The sequence below is a fragment of the Temnothorax longispinosus genome, chromosome 12, assembly GCF_030848805.1.
Source record: "Temnothorax longispinosus isolate EJ_2023e chromosome 12, Tlon_JGU_v1, whole genome shotgun sequence".
In the NCBI taxonomy this organism is placed as follows: Eukaryota; Metazoa; Arthropoda; class Insecta; order Hymenoptera; family Formicidae; genus Temnothorax; species Temnothorax longispinosus.
In genome coordinates, this window is record NC_092369.1 from 5,565,576 (window position 1) to 5,582,455 (window position 16,880).

Consider the following 16,880-nt stretch of genomic DNA (forward strand, 5'->3'; position numbering starts at 1 on the left):
TGCAGTACGACTTGATTTATGCATGAACTTATATAGAAAAGTTAATAGAAAGCTCAAGATTCAAGCATTGAGTGTTAGATAGAGGTGTCGTTTGAAATTTGCATACATTAATAATATAACAAACGATGCGCGGCGACACTTACAATTAGTGAAATACATTATAATACGTGCGAGTTATTAATATCTAGACACTGTAAAGATTATTTTAATTGAATCTTAACACAATATTGAATATTTTCATCGAACGAATAATCGTATGTGATACGAAATATGTAAAAAACAATATAAACAATAACTCTAGATTTTTTTAGACCCCAGCAGTCTTTTCATATTCAGAATTTTAGCCTTAAACACAACTATCTCACATATACATACATATATTTTAATTTTGTACATTTCATTTACCTGATATTCTTGAATACTTTATGAATATAAATGCCAACAAAAGATAAACATTCTTGACACAAGATACATGACCATGAATAGGATATTGCGACATACAAATTTTTCCATTCTAACAGAAGTCCAAGGTCCGATTTTCGCTTGGAGACAATTGAGTTATATACATTATGTTCATATATCTTTAAATAAAAAACAATATTGTCTCGCTTTGCCGATATTTTCTGTTTCCCTCTTTTTGTGTATAACTGGTTATCCTACTTACCCTATATAAGCCTTATTTCGTCGCAACTGTGCGAAGTGACGCATCTGCAGAAGGCAAAGCTGAAACTGGTGGTTGAATGGTGGCAGTAGCGAGAAAAGATATTTAGCATGCACGGGAAGCGACCGCTGCTCATAAAGGATAGGAGGAATCCACAATGAACCGATAAGCGAATAATCTCGCGAGAAAAAGGGAAGAATATGAAGGGGTAATGGAGCAGGGAGAAAACCTGTCAAGTTGAAGCAAGGCGGAGCGAGTGCTTTAAATTCAGGATCGTCCCCCCTGCCCCTCTAAATTTTTTCAAAAAATTCATTAATATTTAATACTCTGAGATACATGTCATGTTGTCACAATACTACTATACTACACATAACTACTACTAAGTATATAATATTTTTTACAAAAATATGCACAACCATGATAATTAGGCAATATCGATAATAAATATAAACAATAAGACCATTCGTCTTTTACATTTTCGAATTATATACGATCATTACAAACTCCGACAGTCTTATTACAATCAGTATGAACGATTAGTTTTATATAATATATAATGGCAGATAAAATGTGAATACTTGGAAAGATTTATTCGAATATCAAACGCACCTCACTGTCGCGCTCTTCGCTTTTTCATCCTCTCGATTCACAGTTTTTTGCTTACATACGCACACATTGGTATTATTCCAGCGTCTTCTTTGAAACGTCAGGCAATTATATTTATCCTTCCACATCGGCACCGAGAGATGCAGAATTGAGCTCCTTGCAGAATTGAGCGCAAAATACTTTCTCATTGGATTAAGAGAAGGATTTCCAGTTCAACGCTCATGTGTCACCTGCGTAAGAGAGAAAACGACGAGTTTCTATAGAAGAAAATTCATCCAAACACGGAACAACTTGTCATTATAAAGTCGTAAAAAGAATCTGCTTTCCAGATTAAAAACAACTAAGATTGCGTTATTGTCTCATTTTGGTCACGCGCCTGATTGCGCCGGATTGCGCCGGAAAATATGTATTTCATTGATATTTTCAACTGCAACTAGCGATATTTAATGACCGCTACCAATGCTGACGAAAATAAATCAATATGCAATAACAAAAATGAAAATCTCAATGGAAGAATAATGTATAACATCGTTATCGTTTAAACATGATTATTCTATATTCGTTAAAAAATTCACACGTGCATGAAGCGAGTGAATAAATGCTTTCCGTCAGTATGTAGTATAATAAAGTATAATAAAAACTTGTACGCTGATTCAATTTAGTCCATAATCTAATTAACAATAAATTATAACTAATGAGAAATATCATGCCTGTATTAAAAATTCCATCGCGTTCCGGGAACTGACGCTGTTTCAGTGCACAATGAGTACTTTATAATTGGGACATAGCGTAACATCGAACCCCATATAATTTCGCTGAGGCTGAGAGGAAGCCCGGCGAATAGAAGTTATACTTGCCAGAGGAGTACCTCGGATATGTTATCTCCATTAAAACATTGCGAGGATTCGGCGTGAAATTCGTATTCTAAAAAGTATAATTATAATTTGCGTATATAAAATTCAATCTCTTGTCTATTCAATGTTTCATTCGCTTTATTAAAGGAGCGTACGAACCATAAAAAAAAGAATATACGTCATGAGAAGATAATAAATCAACTATATATACGGCACGTGTATGAACTTTTGAATGACAGTAATTGCTTATGATTAATTCGACATAGCACCGACAAGATATTATTTCGTACGCAACTTGTCATTATCGAAAATTTCTGGAAGGCAAGACTTTGATACGTAATTGTAGACGTGACGATTATCGAATTCAGCACTCTTATAAGACAAATCTCTATCTACGGTAGAAAATCAATTGGATTGATATCGTCAAATTAATTACGAGTGGAGATCAGAACTCGTCTTGCCACAAACGTTTGACGCTTTAAACGATTATTTGATGTAATTATACAAATTTTCAATATTGTGCAGCTTTTCCCTCGCGTCTTGAGGGGGATCCTGTTATTTATAAAACTTATAAAATTACCATACGCGCGTTTTTAATGACACGTCTGTCGATAGTATATGAATCTTTATATCTTTCTTTTATTGTTTTAATAAATACTATATAATATAATACATTATTATTTTATGCAAAATAATTATAAAAAATTTCCTTTCGTAAATCATAATTTCAAGTAACAAAGAGACAATGTTAAAAGTAATAAATACAAGTTATATGTAACTTACCTTTGAAGCTATTAAATATTTGCTTTAAAGGTATTATGAATGTAAATCTATTATAGCCGTAGCTGCAATATTAGAACACGATGAAACCATGTAGCGTCCTATTGCTACACTGACGTCATTGCAAATCAATAACATTAGTGTCAAATTGCAAAACAATTGAGATAGTATAATTCAGAAGAGCGATGTACTGTTTTATTCTGACATGTTATTTTAGACCGTTTTATCTCACGCGCGATTTTTATTCATTTTCTTACAACGCTGCATATGCAGATATTACAGACGCACATCCTCTGTCATAAGAACATCACAATAGGATGTAGAACCTAACAAATTGATTTCTCGACATATATACTCGACAATGATAAATATATATTACGTTTTATTGGATGCATATGTATGTATTATAAAGCATACGATACGTCTCAATGGTTTACGTTTTGCCAATTTGTTATCATAAATATTCGAGATAATTGGGTATTACTAGACACGTTCAGACACTCGAAGCAAGCTGTGAAAAATATCGATACAGTGTTCCCTGAAAACAGATCGCATGTGAAATTAGACGATTCAAGCGATTTGATTAAATTGGAAATGGATTAATTCGATCAAGCAGAATCAGGAGATACAAAGTTAGTAACCTCTGGAAATCAAGGGTAGACTCCTTGGTATGAGAATAGGCAGCGTAAAATACGTGAAGTTATATTATGAAATCGTTATCTCTATTTTTATATGATACCACTTGTCAATTTTAGCTTTGTGTATAAAAATTTATTGTAAAAAGGAAAAAAATCTAATGGTAAAATCACTGGTTCATTTGTCGTATTACTAACAAACGAATTTGCAACCATGACAATTTAATGACACAGAAGTAAGAAGAATACTGATACTCGTTGTATGTACCATATGCAGCATACATATACCTGAGAAGACTCAGAAAGCCATTAGCTAATTAATGAGATCTCCTCCGGCGATGCTCGGCTTAAAGTCCGGAAAACACGTACCTAATGCCTCTCGAAACTGTGCAGCCGACTTTCGAACACCAATGAAAAAGAGACACAGAACAAAGATACTTTTTTTTACATTATGCTTCCAAATGAAATGAAGATACAAACTCATAAAGAAATGTATATGGCTGAATATCATCATTCATCCTAGCAGCTAGCTCAAACCATTTAAAATATATAATGACAAAACATCTGTAGTTAAAATTGTTAGAAAGGCATCAACCTATCAAGCATCTTATCACAGTATCTTATTATTTCTTTGCCACTCACATTTGCATTGCTTCAAAAATAATATAATTATCGTATATCTTGTGCATGCGCTTACGAGGTTCGATATATCAAAGAAAGCGGACTCGGTGTTATCGAGCGACGCGTCGCGCCGCGCCGAAGCGTGGAAAGGAAACAACGCCCCAAATATAAAGACCCAAGAAAAGGTCAACTAACAATAAGATTTAGCGATTCATTTTTATAACGAATTTATATTTCTATACAGTTATCATAACTTTAATATTCGTTTTTATACTTGAAAATCAAATTCTAAAATCACGTAAACATTTTTAAATATTATTTTAAATCATTTCCATACCTTTTATGACTTTATGATTTAATATGAATCTTAACTGATATTTGTTTTTTACTTATTTTAAGCAAAATGAAAATTCAAATGTAAGATATACAAATGTATAGAAAATATATGTATGAAAAAAATGAAATATAAAATGTAAAATACAAAATACAAAAACGAAAATCAGTTTTAAATTAAAGGAAAAAATGTCTTTATCGCTAAGTCTTATTAAACAGAAAAAAAAACGGATTTGATCTGATTTATGAAACTTGCAATATCTCATAAAAATCAATAGATCGCTGGCATCTCGTATTTTTATGTGCCACCGTGAGTTTTTTCATTATGGCTCGGAGCATGGTAACGCGTTTCCAAGAATTAAGTTTTTAATTGCGTCAGGAAGAAGATTTAATTTCAGGTACGCCGTGGAACTTGAAGTGGCTTCGTATTAAGATACCTTGTTTTAGCGCGTAGCGAAGTAAAGCTAAAACGGCTTAACTCTTAGGAAGAGCCGAATGAACGAGCGAGCGGACAAGGTAGGTATTCTCACGAAAGACAAGCCACGATGCCGCGACACCACGTGCTTGACGGTCCTGCGAGCGACAGTCCATTGTTTCGCGGATAAGCCGTTTTTATTAAAGCGGATGATTATTTCGACGTTGAGCATCGTTGCTGGACAGGACGAAAGCCGATCGATGCCTCTGCCATTATCATTACTACCATCTTGGCCGTTTTCACGTTTTACATCCGATCAAGCAACAAAGTGGCGACATAGATATCTTTATTCCTGCAACATTATATATTTGACTTATTATCAAATGTTTGAGTAATTTAAAATTGAGTACACATCGCGCAGAAAAATCTCCCTGTAAAATTTAGTCAAGAACAAATATTTGTTATTTCCTATTGAATTTTAATTTACTATTCTAAAAAATATCGGTTATCAATTAAAATTAATCAAAAGGCACGTTTGTGAATTTTCTTCAGTTAATTAAGAATATCCTCTAGATCAATTTCTTCAAAAAGAACGCTCTAAGAACGAAGCTGCTCATACATGATTCGTTAAAGTGCGTTTCTCGCGACCATCGTCGATATGATTCCGATAGGAAACCTATCTAGTAGTGAGCAAAGTGGCCGAAGATGAGAGAAAGAGGGAAAGGGCAGAGGGACAATTCCGAAGAAACAAAATGACAAGAGAGAATGAGATGGAAGAAGTAAAAAAAATAAGACGTGGACGGAGAGAGGGAAAAGAGAAACACAGAACGATCCGTGTAGGTTCGTCCATGTAGGGACAGAAGGCAGCCCTGCGGGCAGCCAATCAAATAAAGTAGTCCGAGGTTGCTTTGCCGGATGCAAATTTAGCCCCTGTGGGCTTTCTGTTTCCATCCTCCTCCTCCTTCTCCTCTTCCCGCTGTCGTTCTGCAACTGCTGAGCTGAGACTCTATACGAGTTTCCGGGACATACGGAAGTGGCTCTGTAGCCGTTCACCGATACACAACCCACTATACCCTCCCTCTTGCTTCTCCTTCGCGCTCACCCTTTCGTCAGATTATTCATTCTGACCCTTTCCAATCCCGATCGTCGAAGAATCGCTATCACAAGGGATACGTGGAATCAGTTGCGCCTTTATATGCAACGATCAAATCTTTTTGTGACACTAAGAAAAAAATGCACATAATCAGTTATATAATTTATTTGCTTCATGTTCATATACGATGAAAATACAGATTTACGTTGCAAATTACTTTCCATTAGAAAAGAGATAATCACACAACGATACAATAACAATAAATTCCATGACAAAGAAGATAATCTCTTGATAATTGCTAAAGAAAATGCTATGTATATATATATTCGCGACAAAATTACACATCTTTGAAATATTAAGCTCAAATGGTACTAATGCGGCGTGTCGCGATGTGCTCCATACCTATATACCATACAACGGAACAGTGATACAACGGAACGGAGGAGGATTCGAGCGACGAATCGGATCGCGATGCGACTCACTCCTAATTATGTCTTAATGAAAATAAATCGCTACATTTGTAGGAGCACCGTGTCTCTTTGGGCATTTCCACGAATCACCCGTACCTCCAACCTTTGCCCACGCAGTTCGTCTTCCCCTCCACCTTCTCTCTCCCCCCCCCTCTCTCTCTCTCTCTCTTTCTCTTTCCATTCTATCGTGTTATCTTCGTACTCCACGCCACCTGTTTGATTCCTTCAAAGGGATACCAGTGTCTATTTGTCTATTTCGGTTTGTCCCGTCCTTCCCCGCCAATCCCATCCACACGACTTGGACGGAATCCAACACAGTTCTCCCTATCCACCGCGCATCCTCTGCCTTACGTTCCAAGTTGAACAATCAATTTCAATTTCGCGAGAATCGCTTTTAAATCTCGAATTTGCCGTGCTGTTCGAAGCAACGCGATAGTATAGGGATGGGACAAGTTAAATGCTGAATCGATAATAAATCAAGACAAAACATAGAATAAGATCTCTGCATTTATTTATAATCTAATAATAACAGCAGCAATAGTAGCACAATAGGGATAATAGTAACAATATCTAATAATATATACAACCAAAAGAAATAAAATATATAAATAATAAAAAAAATTTTTTTACAGAAGCGCTCGTCTACAAATGTGACTCGGGAGACAACAAACAAAACGATAATCGGAGCTTTTACAGTCGATATTCTTAAATAACCTTCTCTTTTCGAGCTTCTTTGTTATCTCTTAACTGAGCACATTTGTATAATTCGCGCAATTGTTTCTTACTTTTCGTTATTATGTCATTCGTCGGAATATCGCTTAGCTCAGCATCAATATCATTTATAGTACGCTGATGCATGCCAAAATCGACAAATTACATTAACAATACGTGATAAATACATACGCATAATTTGTTCCTAACGTCGGTCTCCAATGAGTGTGCTAGCTCGTCTCGTTTTCCTTTGCACGAATCGTTTCAATATTTCACACATGTCCCAGTCCGCGTAATAAAAAAAACATGCCATTTCATTTGCCAATGATACATAGTATATATCACTAAATGACAAATCTCCGGAACGGATAAATTATATCACTGTAAAACTTACATTATAACGATTATCGTTAATCCTATAAGTAACAACGCACCAAGGTGGAGAATGCGGCATCGGCGATTCCGTCAGAAGCGGTTTCTTTCGCGATTTATATGTTTCCGATCCTTCTCATTTTCTTTATCTTTATCTTTATTTATATTAATAGCACGCAACGTTTTGTCATTCCAGCAAACGGCAATTGCAACTTAAGCTAATTAAACCCGTGTTAAACTGATTGGTTAATTATAAAATAATGAGTTAGAAATATCCGTGGAATGAATGAAACATTCGAAAAAATCCCAGATCCCAAATACACTATATCATAAAAGATAAAGGGGAAAAAGGGCATGTGAAAGATATACTATCGATTTTACTCGTTTTATCTCGCTACATCCTTATATATAGCGTTGTCGTCCGAATAATTTGCTACTAAGCACAAGACAAGATTAGCTACATATGAATTTATACCAAGAAAATATTCTTACGCAGTCAAACAAATTTTTACATCATTACACGAGTATTCGGTAATTTCAAAATGTTCATTAGTCAAAACTCGATTGCATGTCTATTCCATACCTGTGCCTCTATCAAGGCAGAGTCTATCTAATCGAGCGAACACAATCGAGCATCGAAAAATATTATTAAGAAAAAAGAGAAAACACAGCAATTGATCGGATAATGATCTTCATGTACGATTTTACTTATTGTAGTTATGTCCGTTGATCTAACATTATTGATATAATTAATACATTTATCATGACATAAACCGAAAAAATCGCTTTATAATATTCTCTAATGACGCGATCTTTGTTCGATACTTGTTTAAACAAATTTACTTGCGAAAGTACTTGTTAATTACTATCTCATCTCTATTTCGGTAGGTCGTAATGTATATGTAGAACAAACAAAAAAGGGAATCAAAGAATATTCAGAGGCATTCTAATCGTGCTGAAAAACTGCAATCTTAGCGGTCTCGCCGACAAATGCTTCCCTAACATTTTCAAAAGACGAAGAGTGCAGAGACAAGTGCGAAGAACAGTTCAACGTTTAACTATCTCGCTGTAAGAATTTGTACATAAAATTATTCGTCAAAAATTTTGGCGCATTCCAATCAATCTCAATGTAAATATAATTTCCAGTAATCTCAATTCTAAATATAATTTCTTGTAATCTTTTACTATAGTCTTTCGAAGTTCGATAAAAGTAATAATTGTAAATATTTCTTATTTTAACCATGTTATCTTTGCGGGATACAAGCGTAAAAATTTTATAGTCACCATATGAATGAGACAGAACAAATACGAAGAATAATTAAATAGAAACATATGTGTGTGTGCGTGTGCGTGTGTGTGTATAAATACATGGAAGAAAAATGTCAGAAATTATTCACTTCATGCAATAAGAGAAATATATTTATAAAGTAAACAAATTACAAATTAACAAGAATCTTGAGACTACTCGCAAATGTGCATTTCAATCGGAAGATAATATTTATCGTAATATATTTTGCACTCGTGTTTAACGTATCTTTCAACAAATAAGTACAAAAACTCTTGTATCTTATATCATTAAATATAAAATAATCTTATGGAATATTACATAAAAAAATTACACGTATTACGTTACAAAGAATCATTATATAATTCACGTACAACCGCGATAAATTAAAAACTGATTGTGAGTTAAAAACATAGTGTTTTATCATTTCTGAAATTACTATCTGAATTCATACAGGTAACTTTGCTATTATACTTGACTTGTAATGAATCTAACATGGAAACGTGTAACTGCATAAAATCAAATCCGATCGAACCCTGATATTCCCATATATTACTGCCATAGAAAATTTATTTCTATAATTACATGACTGTAAAAATCTTTGCCTCTTCGTCCATTGTTTCTAATTTCGAAGCGTGATATTTATGACATTTTCAAAGAATCGGTTTCTAAGTTTATCCTCATTGAAATTAAACATTGAACACGTATCTTGTTCATTCTCTTACATAAAGAGACCATATTACTTTATAGTTAAGTTCCCTTGACAAAATAACTGCGCCGATTTTCTGCGAAAGAAAATCGACGGAAGCAGTCATGTGGAAATGATACACTCTGTGCTCTGACTGTCACGCACTGGCATGATTAAAGTCTAATGTTTCTTGTCTTCGACAGACACTTCCTTGCGTACCACTTCGGCAGACTCGATGACCTCGAATCCTTCGGAGGACGAAGTATCGGTGAAGGAACTCGTAGATCCAGACGCTGAGGGCACTGCTTCCGTTTTCGCAACGGAAGCCGATGTGGCGAGCACTGCCGTGTCTTCCGACACTGCGATTTAACGCAACATTGTTTTTTGAAGATAATACAATTTATAGAAGTTTTAGATGACAAATATCCGTAATAAAAGTCAAACAATCGGTGTGGTATAAATAAGAGCGCGCATCAACTGTAAGTCAAACCGCAGCTGTAAATAAATAAACTGGTTCCCGACGCTCGGTAACGCTCGCGCGCGTGTTAAAACGATTATCGATTATCCGAGCCACGAACGCGAAACGAGAGGTGAAATTAAAAGCCCAGAAAAATAATCAGTGCTAGTTGGATCGTTCGAATTGAAACACGATAGCGCGGTATCGCGTGCCAAACTATGTAGGCGCTCAAAAGCGACGAGTGTCAGTGACACAGGATCTACAAAGTGCTCATTCAAAACTCTAAACCGATGAAACGCGCGCGTGATTTCGCGAACCGGCACGCGGAATGCGTAATCACGGAATTATTGACGATTACAATACGTTATACGATATCTCAAAAATTACTCAATATTTCTCTGGTATCGTTGAAGCCCCAAGAGGATCATTTTTCGGCTGTTGGCTTGTCGTTTAACATAGGTTTTTTTTCGTCGTTTTCAATAATGTGTAAATCTTAATATGTTTCATAAAATTAAACTCGCGAAAGCGCAAGTGCCATAGAGGAAAAAGTTTTTTCCTATTGTATAAAGTTGTATAAAAGTTGAAATAGCTATACGTACATACATATATGTATATCTATATATATAATTAAATGTACCATTTTTTAATTTGTTTCTCTACATTTATAGAAAAAGTATGTTGAGTGTCGAAATTTGATGAAATATACAATATCAAATATCCGATATGGTACGTTTAATTCTTTTAAGACACTAGGAAATAAAATTTTACTTGATCTAGCCGGTGACTCAATGAGAAATAACGCAAACGCAAGATAAAAATATTGAAATTGACTTACCTCGAACAGAATTGTCTCGACGGTCAGCCGTCGTTGTCGCGGATGTTTGCTCATTATCCGCATTCGCATGTTGTTCCTCCGTATTGCTAGGTTCGAAGTCAAGCTGAGAAAGCTCAGTAATGTAGTTTTGCTGTGTCTGTTCCGTCGTCGGAGGTGTCGACGGATTCGGATTCGACGAAGGTGAAGGCGAAGGAGCCACTGACGGCGATGGCGATGGCGACGACGACGGCGACGGCGTTGGCGAAGGTGACGGCGACGACCCCGGACCCGGGGTGGTTGGGGCCGTACTGGGCGTTGCTGGTTGCGCTTGAGGCTGAGCATGATTACGAAACAGGAGCTGCTGAAGCTGCGCCTGCTGCAGAATTACTGGTAGCTCATAGTGATGAAAGAAGTATAGCATTGAGTGCTGAAACAAAAAAAAGAATAACATCTATAACATGCATGGCATTTTGTCTCTCTGTCGCCATATATGATACGCTGTAAGAATTCGACACTCCCCCTGCATCCGTGTGTCGGACACCGTTGGAGAAACCGGAAACAAAAATTCAACCTGGCGAGCTGTATCTCCCGGCACACGTGGCTCTATGCATTCGTTTATTCCGTGTATGTGAGCCGTGTGTGCCGCTCGCGCCTAGCAAATTTATATGGAAATTCACCAAATTCGTTCTACATCAGCGCTCTCTTTCTCCGCAATCGCTTCGAACCTTGTCTCTGCCGATCGGTATCGATCGTGATACGTGCATCGTGATAACGACGACTGCACACACAATAACGCAGCCTCTCTTCACACGTACCGCGCGAAACCAAATCCTCCATTCCTCCATTCCTAAATTGCAAAATCCTACTACTTTATTAAGTAATTTAGGGACGTCTCTTGATTAAACCAAGCACGCTGCGTGCAGTTGGAATTATTTATAGAATTGAGACGTGACAAACTGTGCCAACGCGAACCATCCAATCGCATTTATTTTGACGTTCTTTCTTTTAAGATTGAAAAATCTAAAATGAACAAATAACACGAAGGTATAGAGGTGCAGAGGCTGCAGAGGCTGCAGAGGTAGGAGTGAAGGTGGCGAGCGGATGAGCGAGAAGAAAAATCCTGGATATGGAAAATAGATATCTCGGGTCCGGGCACCTGTCGACGACGCGGAGGAAATGGTATTCTCGGTGATTCGTCGGCAAGAGCGGAACGATTCCGCACCGTTTGAGAAAAAGAAGACTGGTGGGAAGATTGGTGAAGAGCGGGAAGTGGATCCCAAGGTGGATGGGAAAGAATGACGAGGAGCGGAGTGTAGGAACGCGGTTGCGGGAACGGGAACGGGAACGGGAACGGGAGCGGGATCCGGGTATATCGAGTTTTCGTTTGGTGGATAATCAACGCCAATGACACTGATATCGAATCGGTGTATAATCACGCCGCGGGGCTAATCGGCTGAACTCTGACCTACAGCAACAGCCGGCGAGAGCTTTGCCATCCGGGAATCAAAACGATTCTCGGCCGACGTGCCCCCGGGCTTTTCGAATTTTGCCGCTGCACGGTATTCGTGAACTCGTTGCCAGGAAATAATTGTCGCTCGTTAAACGGTCGATCATGTTAACGAACCTGTAACTCGCTTGTCGAGCAAAGACTGTCATCATCGACGTAAGCTTAAAAAAAAGCCGCGGTCTATTTACAAAGCATACTTATATTCGACCATATTCTCAAATGTGTCGACATACTATTTTTATCTAGGCGCTTTTGAAAAATCACTGCACCACATACGTTTGATAATATTATATAAAGTAAAAAAATTATTGAAAATAAAATTATATAATTAAATAAAGTTATAATGTACAAACAACAATAACAGATAATTGTTGTAATACTGATATTGAATTTTAAATTTTAACAGATATAATCTGAAAAATCATGGATTATATCGTGGAATACATTCTGAAATAATTATCAATTTATCTTATGACGATAAAAATAATTGCGAGAAAAATATGCAATTTTTCATACACTATATTTCATGTAGAACTTTATCAAAATTATCGCGCTTCGACAAATCTTCTTTACATTAGGCTACTTTTTAGACTAATTTTCAAAATAATTGACAATAAATATGTTCAACAATTGAATGGCGAATACGACATAGTAATGTAATCTTTTTCCCCAGCGCGTAATGATGCAGTATCGTGATGCATTTACACCTTTTATCGAGTGAATTAACCACTCCATTAAACTTTAATGGTATTCAGTTTTTACGCGTGAAATGTACACAGTACATATCGAATGTAGTTATTAACGTAGCGGCTATCTATCGTAACGCCGTTATAATAATACCTGTTAATACGGCCATCGCGATCATCTAATTATAAGTTATTGCGTTATCAAAGTACGCTCTCCAATCAGATTACCCATCGTATTATTGGCATAGCAGGCAAATTTGTTTCTAAAATTCCGGCGGCTTATAGCAAATGTTCTATTACGATCGATCGTTTGTCGTAACTCGATAGATATATACTTGACTTATATGCATCAGAGAGAACGCACTATTATATAACCGATGACTCGTCAACATTGAACATGATGACGCGAAATGCAAAGAGCGAAAAAATCTCAAGTATATATAATCACATTGTCGCGAACAATGTGATACAAACGTGAACTGATGACTGATGACAAATGAGAGCAGTAACAATCCACTTCATAGTAGATATAAAAGACAATATAGTAGCGTAATAAATAAAAATAATCCTAAAGTTGCAAATGAGTAAGTTTTAAGGTCAAGAGCATTAGCGTATACATATTCCTAATGGAACAGCCAATGGGAAATGACAGTATCTCACGGTTACTTAACGGACTGTGTTCTTAATGGAAGAAACGGGACACGCCCTTCTCGATGAGAGAACGAGATTCCCGCATTAAAGTATCCTTACGCGCATTTGTATATGGAAAGTGGAAACCAAGAAGCCGCATTAAATTATTTCTATCGATCGAGCTGTCAGGAGCATTGTCCCGGTTGCGTTTACGTAACTTAAGTTTGAGCGATAGCGGCTTTAGGCTATCCAGTCAAGCGACCACGGTCGTGGCACGGCTCGTTCTTCGTCCTGCTACCGTTGCTGTCAATCGCAGGACTCCCAACGGTAGCCGACGAGATCGCATGCAAAATATGCTCCCATTCTCCCTCATCTATCTCGACGCGATTCCTAAAAGCGGAAGTGCAAACTCCGCTTTTCCCGGGTCACACAAATCGGACTCACATTCTATTCTTTTATATGGGCTCGGGACATTATTACATCGCCAAAATCGATAATCAAAAGACGGTTTCATGATACGATTGTTCATCATCGTCATTTTATTATAAAACGCTGCTATGCAATGGATAATTTAATATAAAGCTTTTTAAATAAACAGCATATTTTTTCAATTATCTCAACGTCTCTTTCATACAATTTCGGAATAAACTTTTTAGTCCAGCAAAGTTTTATGTTTTTAACATTAATTAACGCAATATAGAAACAATGAAAAAGATTAATGTTGCATCAGGCGTACATTTATTTTATCAAAACCACACTGGACAATAAATATAATCTATATCTCTGATATTCTCCGGTATTCTCTCTTTAATGCTTCAATTCAAATGTGATTTATATTGGAAAGCGCAGCACTATAAAATTTGATTTTTTTGTTCGCAGATTTTAATTCACTCTTACTTCCCGGGCCAATGCACGAAACTTATAGTCGCTTATTTAAACAGATTATTCAGAAGTGAATATAGCGTTCATCAATGATCGTTCATCGATCTAAAGGTCAAATATCGTCTAATTAACGTAATGTAGAATGCCTATATTACTGCCCGGAAAGATAGACAAAGAGTACCTATGACACAATTTTTCAACAGTTCAATTGTCGCAGGAGTTTCTTGCTAAACTTAGCCCGACCATATCGACTAAAGTATTCGCAAGTAGGTCACGGAATATTCGTGATCAATGTCCGTTTCAATGCAAAAGAGCAATTTTTCTTGGGCAAACTTTTCTATTTTCCCGTAGGAGTTTCTTTTCTTTTATTATTTTTGTTTTTTAACGCGAAGACGATTGATTCACGATCCGACGGCGCACCACACTTTAATCCCAAAATACACCGCACAAATACTTGTGCCTTACCAAGTACTCGAGTTCGCACACTTTCACCAAGCAATTTATTTCCAACCGCATTCTTCCTTGATCATACTTTGCGGGACCGTATCAAGGGTAAATTTCTCAAATTTAAATAGAGACTTAATAAAAGGATTTTATATCCGCCGTCTACCACTGTGACGTTTAATGAAATAACAAAGATCGATGAACGACAACGAAATACTCACCTGTATAAAAAGCCAAGATGTGACCAGCGCCAAACTGCTGTACTGTCCGTTAAATCGATAATGATAGGCGTAAAAAGAGAAGTGATACAGGTAGAAGAATCTGAAACAGAACGGTATGTACGGCTTATATAGACAGCTCAGAAATGAGAAAAGAGCACTTACCTAAAAATTAGTACGAGCTTTTGTAATATTGCCGAGACAAATAATAATCGTTATCACGAATGCACATCGCAACGATATATGAATAAATAGCGAATTAAAGCGCCGCACGTACATACGTAAAATTACGGAATGCAGCGAGATTTATCCGTTGATGTACGCGATAATCTCTAAAATCCGTAACAACATCAAGCCACTTAACAGGTTACATAACGTAACGATATACATGGCACGTTCCCACCCCGTGGCAACAATATGGACGAACTATCGATCAGATCGTATCGAGTTTCAGCCTATTGAAATATCGAGGGTGACGCGTTGCGCGGCTAGCGGCTATGCGCCGTTATTACGTCCGAAAAAAATATCGTAGGTAACGCAATATACGTTATCGAACTATAGTGACACGCACAATTCTCATAAAAAGTCAAGTAAAAAGTATCGAAAAGCATTGGAACAATTCTTCGACCGGCATGCAAGCACGAGTATATCGTATTATGAGTAGCTGAATAGTATAAGCTGAATTGGTATAACTTGGAGGTTTTAGAACTATAGGAATTAATCATCTTCAATTTGTGTTCACAGAATCCATAGACAAAATGAAGCTAATATCTATATAGACCTTCTTTTTAAGGATTTCTAATTAATGTAATTAAACAATTCTACAGTTCAATTTAAACTCAAAAATTTCTCGTCAATTTCATATTCCTAAAAATGAATTGTAAAACATCTCTCTCATCACGTTGAGAATTAATTCACTTTTACGGTTCTACGATTAATAAAACGTCAAAATGCGATCTCTTAATCTTCACTTTCGTTACGCTATTTTCTAAATCGCTTTTCAGTCACGAAGCGAAAAGATGCTTTCTTCGTAATAATCGTAATCATCGTTCTACATATTATTCGGACCAAACTAGCCCGATTATTAAATCTGATTATGACCATCAGCGATTATTTCAAAAGTTAAAAAAGATGGAATTTAAACTAAAAAATTCTCAGTTTTTGTCATAATTTTGTCACGGTTAAAATTATATACACGAATAACGTAATCTTTTTCACTATATTTTATAAATAATTATATAAAAAGAAGCGCTAGAGCGCCTACTTTTTATTGCAATTCTCCGTTGATGAACGACGTTTGGATGATGAAGGGAGGGGTTGTAATCAAGTGATTTTTACGAGGAGCTGTTACGGGGTCGCCAATATTTACGGATCAGGGCGAGGTTGAGGCAACGCCACCACCCTTAACCGAAGAAAGAAAAGCGATCAGCAGGGGTGTGGTGGAGGATGATAGAAAAAGAAGTCCAGGTTTGTAGGTATATCCCTTCGACGAGTACGACGAGTACGACGACTAATTTTCTAGAGTATATGACGAACCTTTAGTGTCTCAATTAACCCTTATATTGGTTACGTGTACCATAAATTATTGTTACATATTGTCATACTGAATATTTTACACTTAATAAAACATTTTCGCGATAAAAATACATATTATTTTGTGAACACTGTCAGAGAGATTATAATAGAATTAATAATACATATAAATAAATACATATAGT

The 16,880-nt window shown here is 36.4% G+C and overlaps 1 protein-coding gene across 1 annotated transcript; it reads right to left on the bottom strand.

Moving 5' to 3' along the window:
- Window positions 1-6,957: 6,957 nt before the first annotated feature.
- On the bottom strand, window positions 6,958-15,307 carry LOC139822799 (uncharacterized). The gene is made up of 3 exons (XM_071794828.1): window positions 15,166-15,307; window positions 10,817-11,222; window positions 6,958-9,883 (listed from the first exon to the last, which is right to left on the bottom strand). Exons 2-3 carry the CDS (start codon window positions 11,214-11,216, stop codon window positions 9,705-9,707), a joined length of 579 nt encoding a protein of 192 aa, XP_071650929.1. The 5' UTR covers window positions 11,217-11,222; window positions 15,166-15,307; the 3' UTR covers window positions 6,958-9,704.
- Window positions 15,308-16,880: the final 1,573 nt, after the last annotated feature.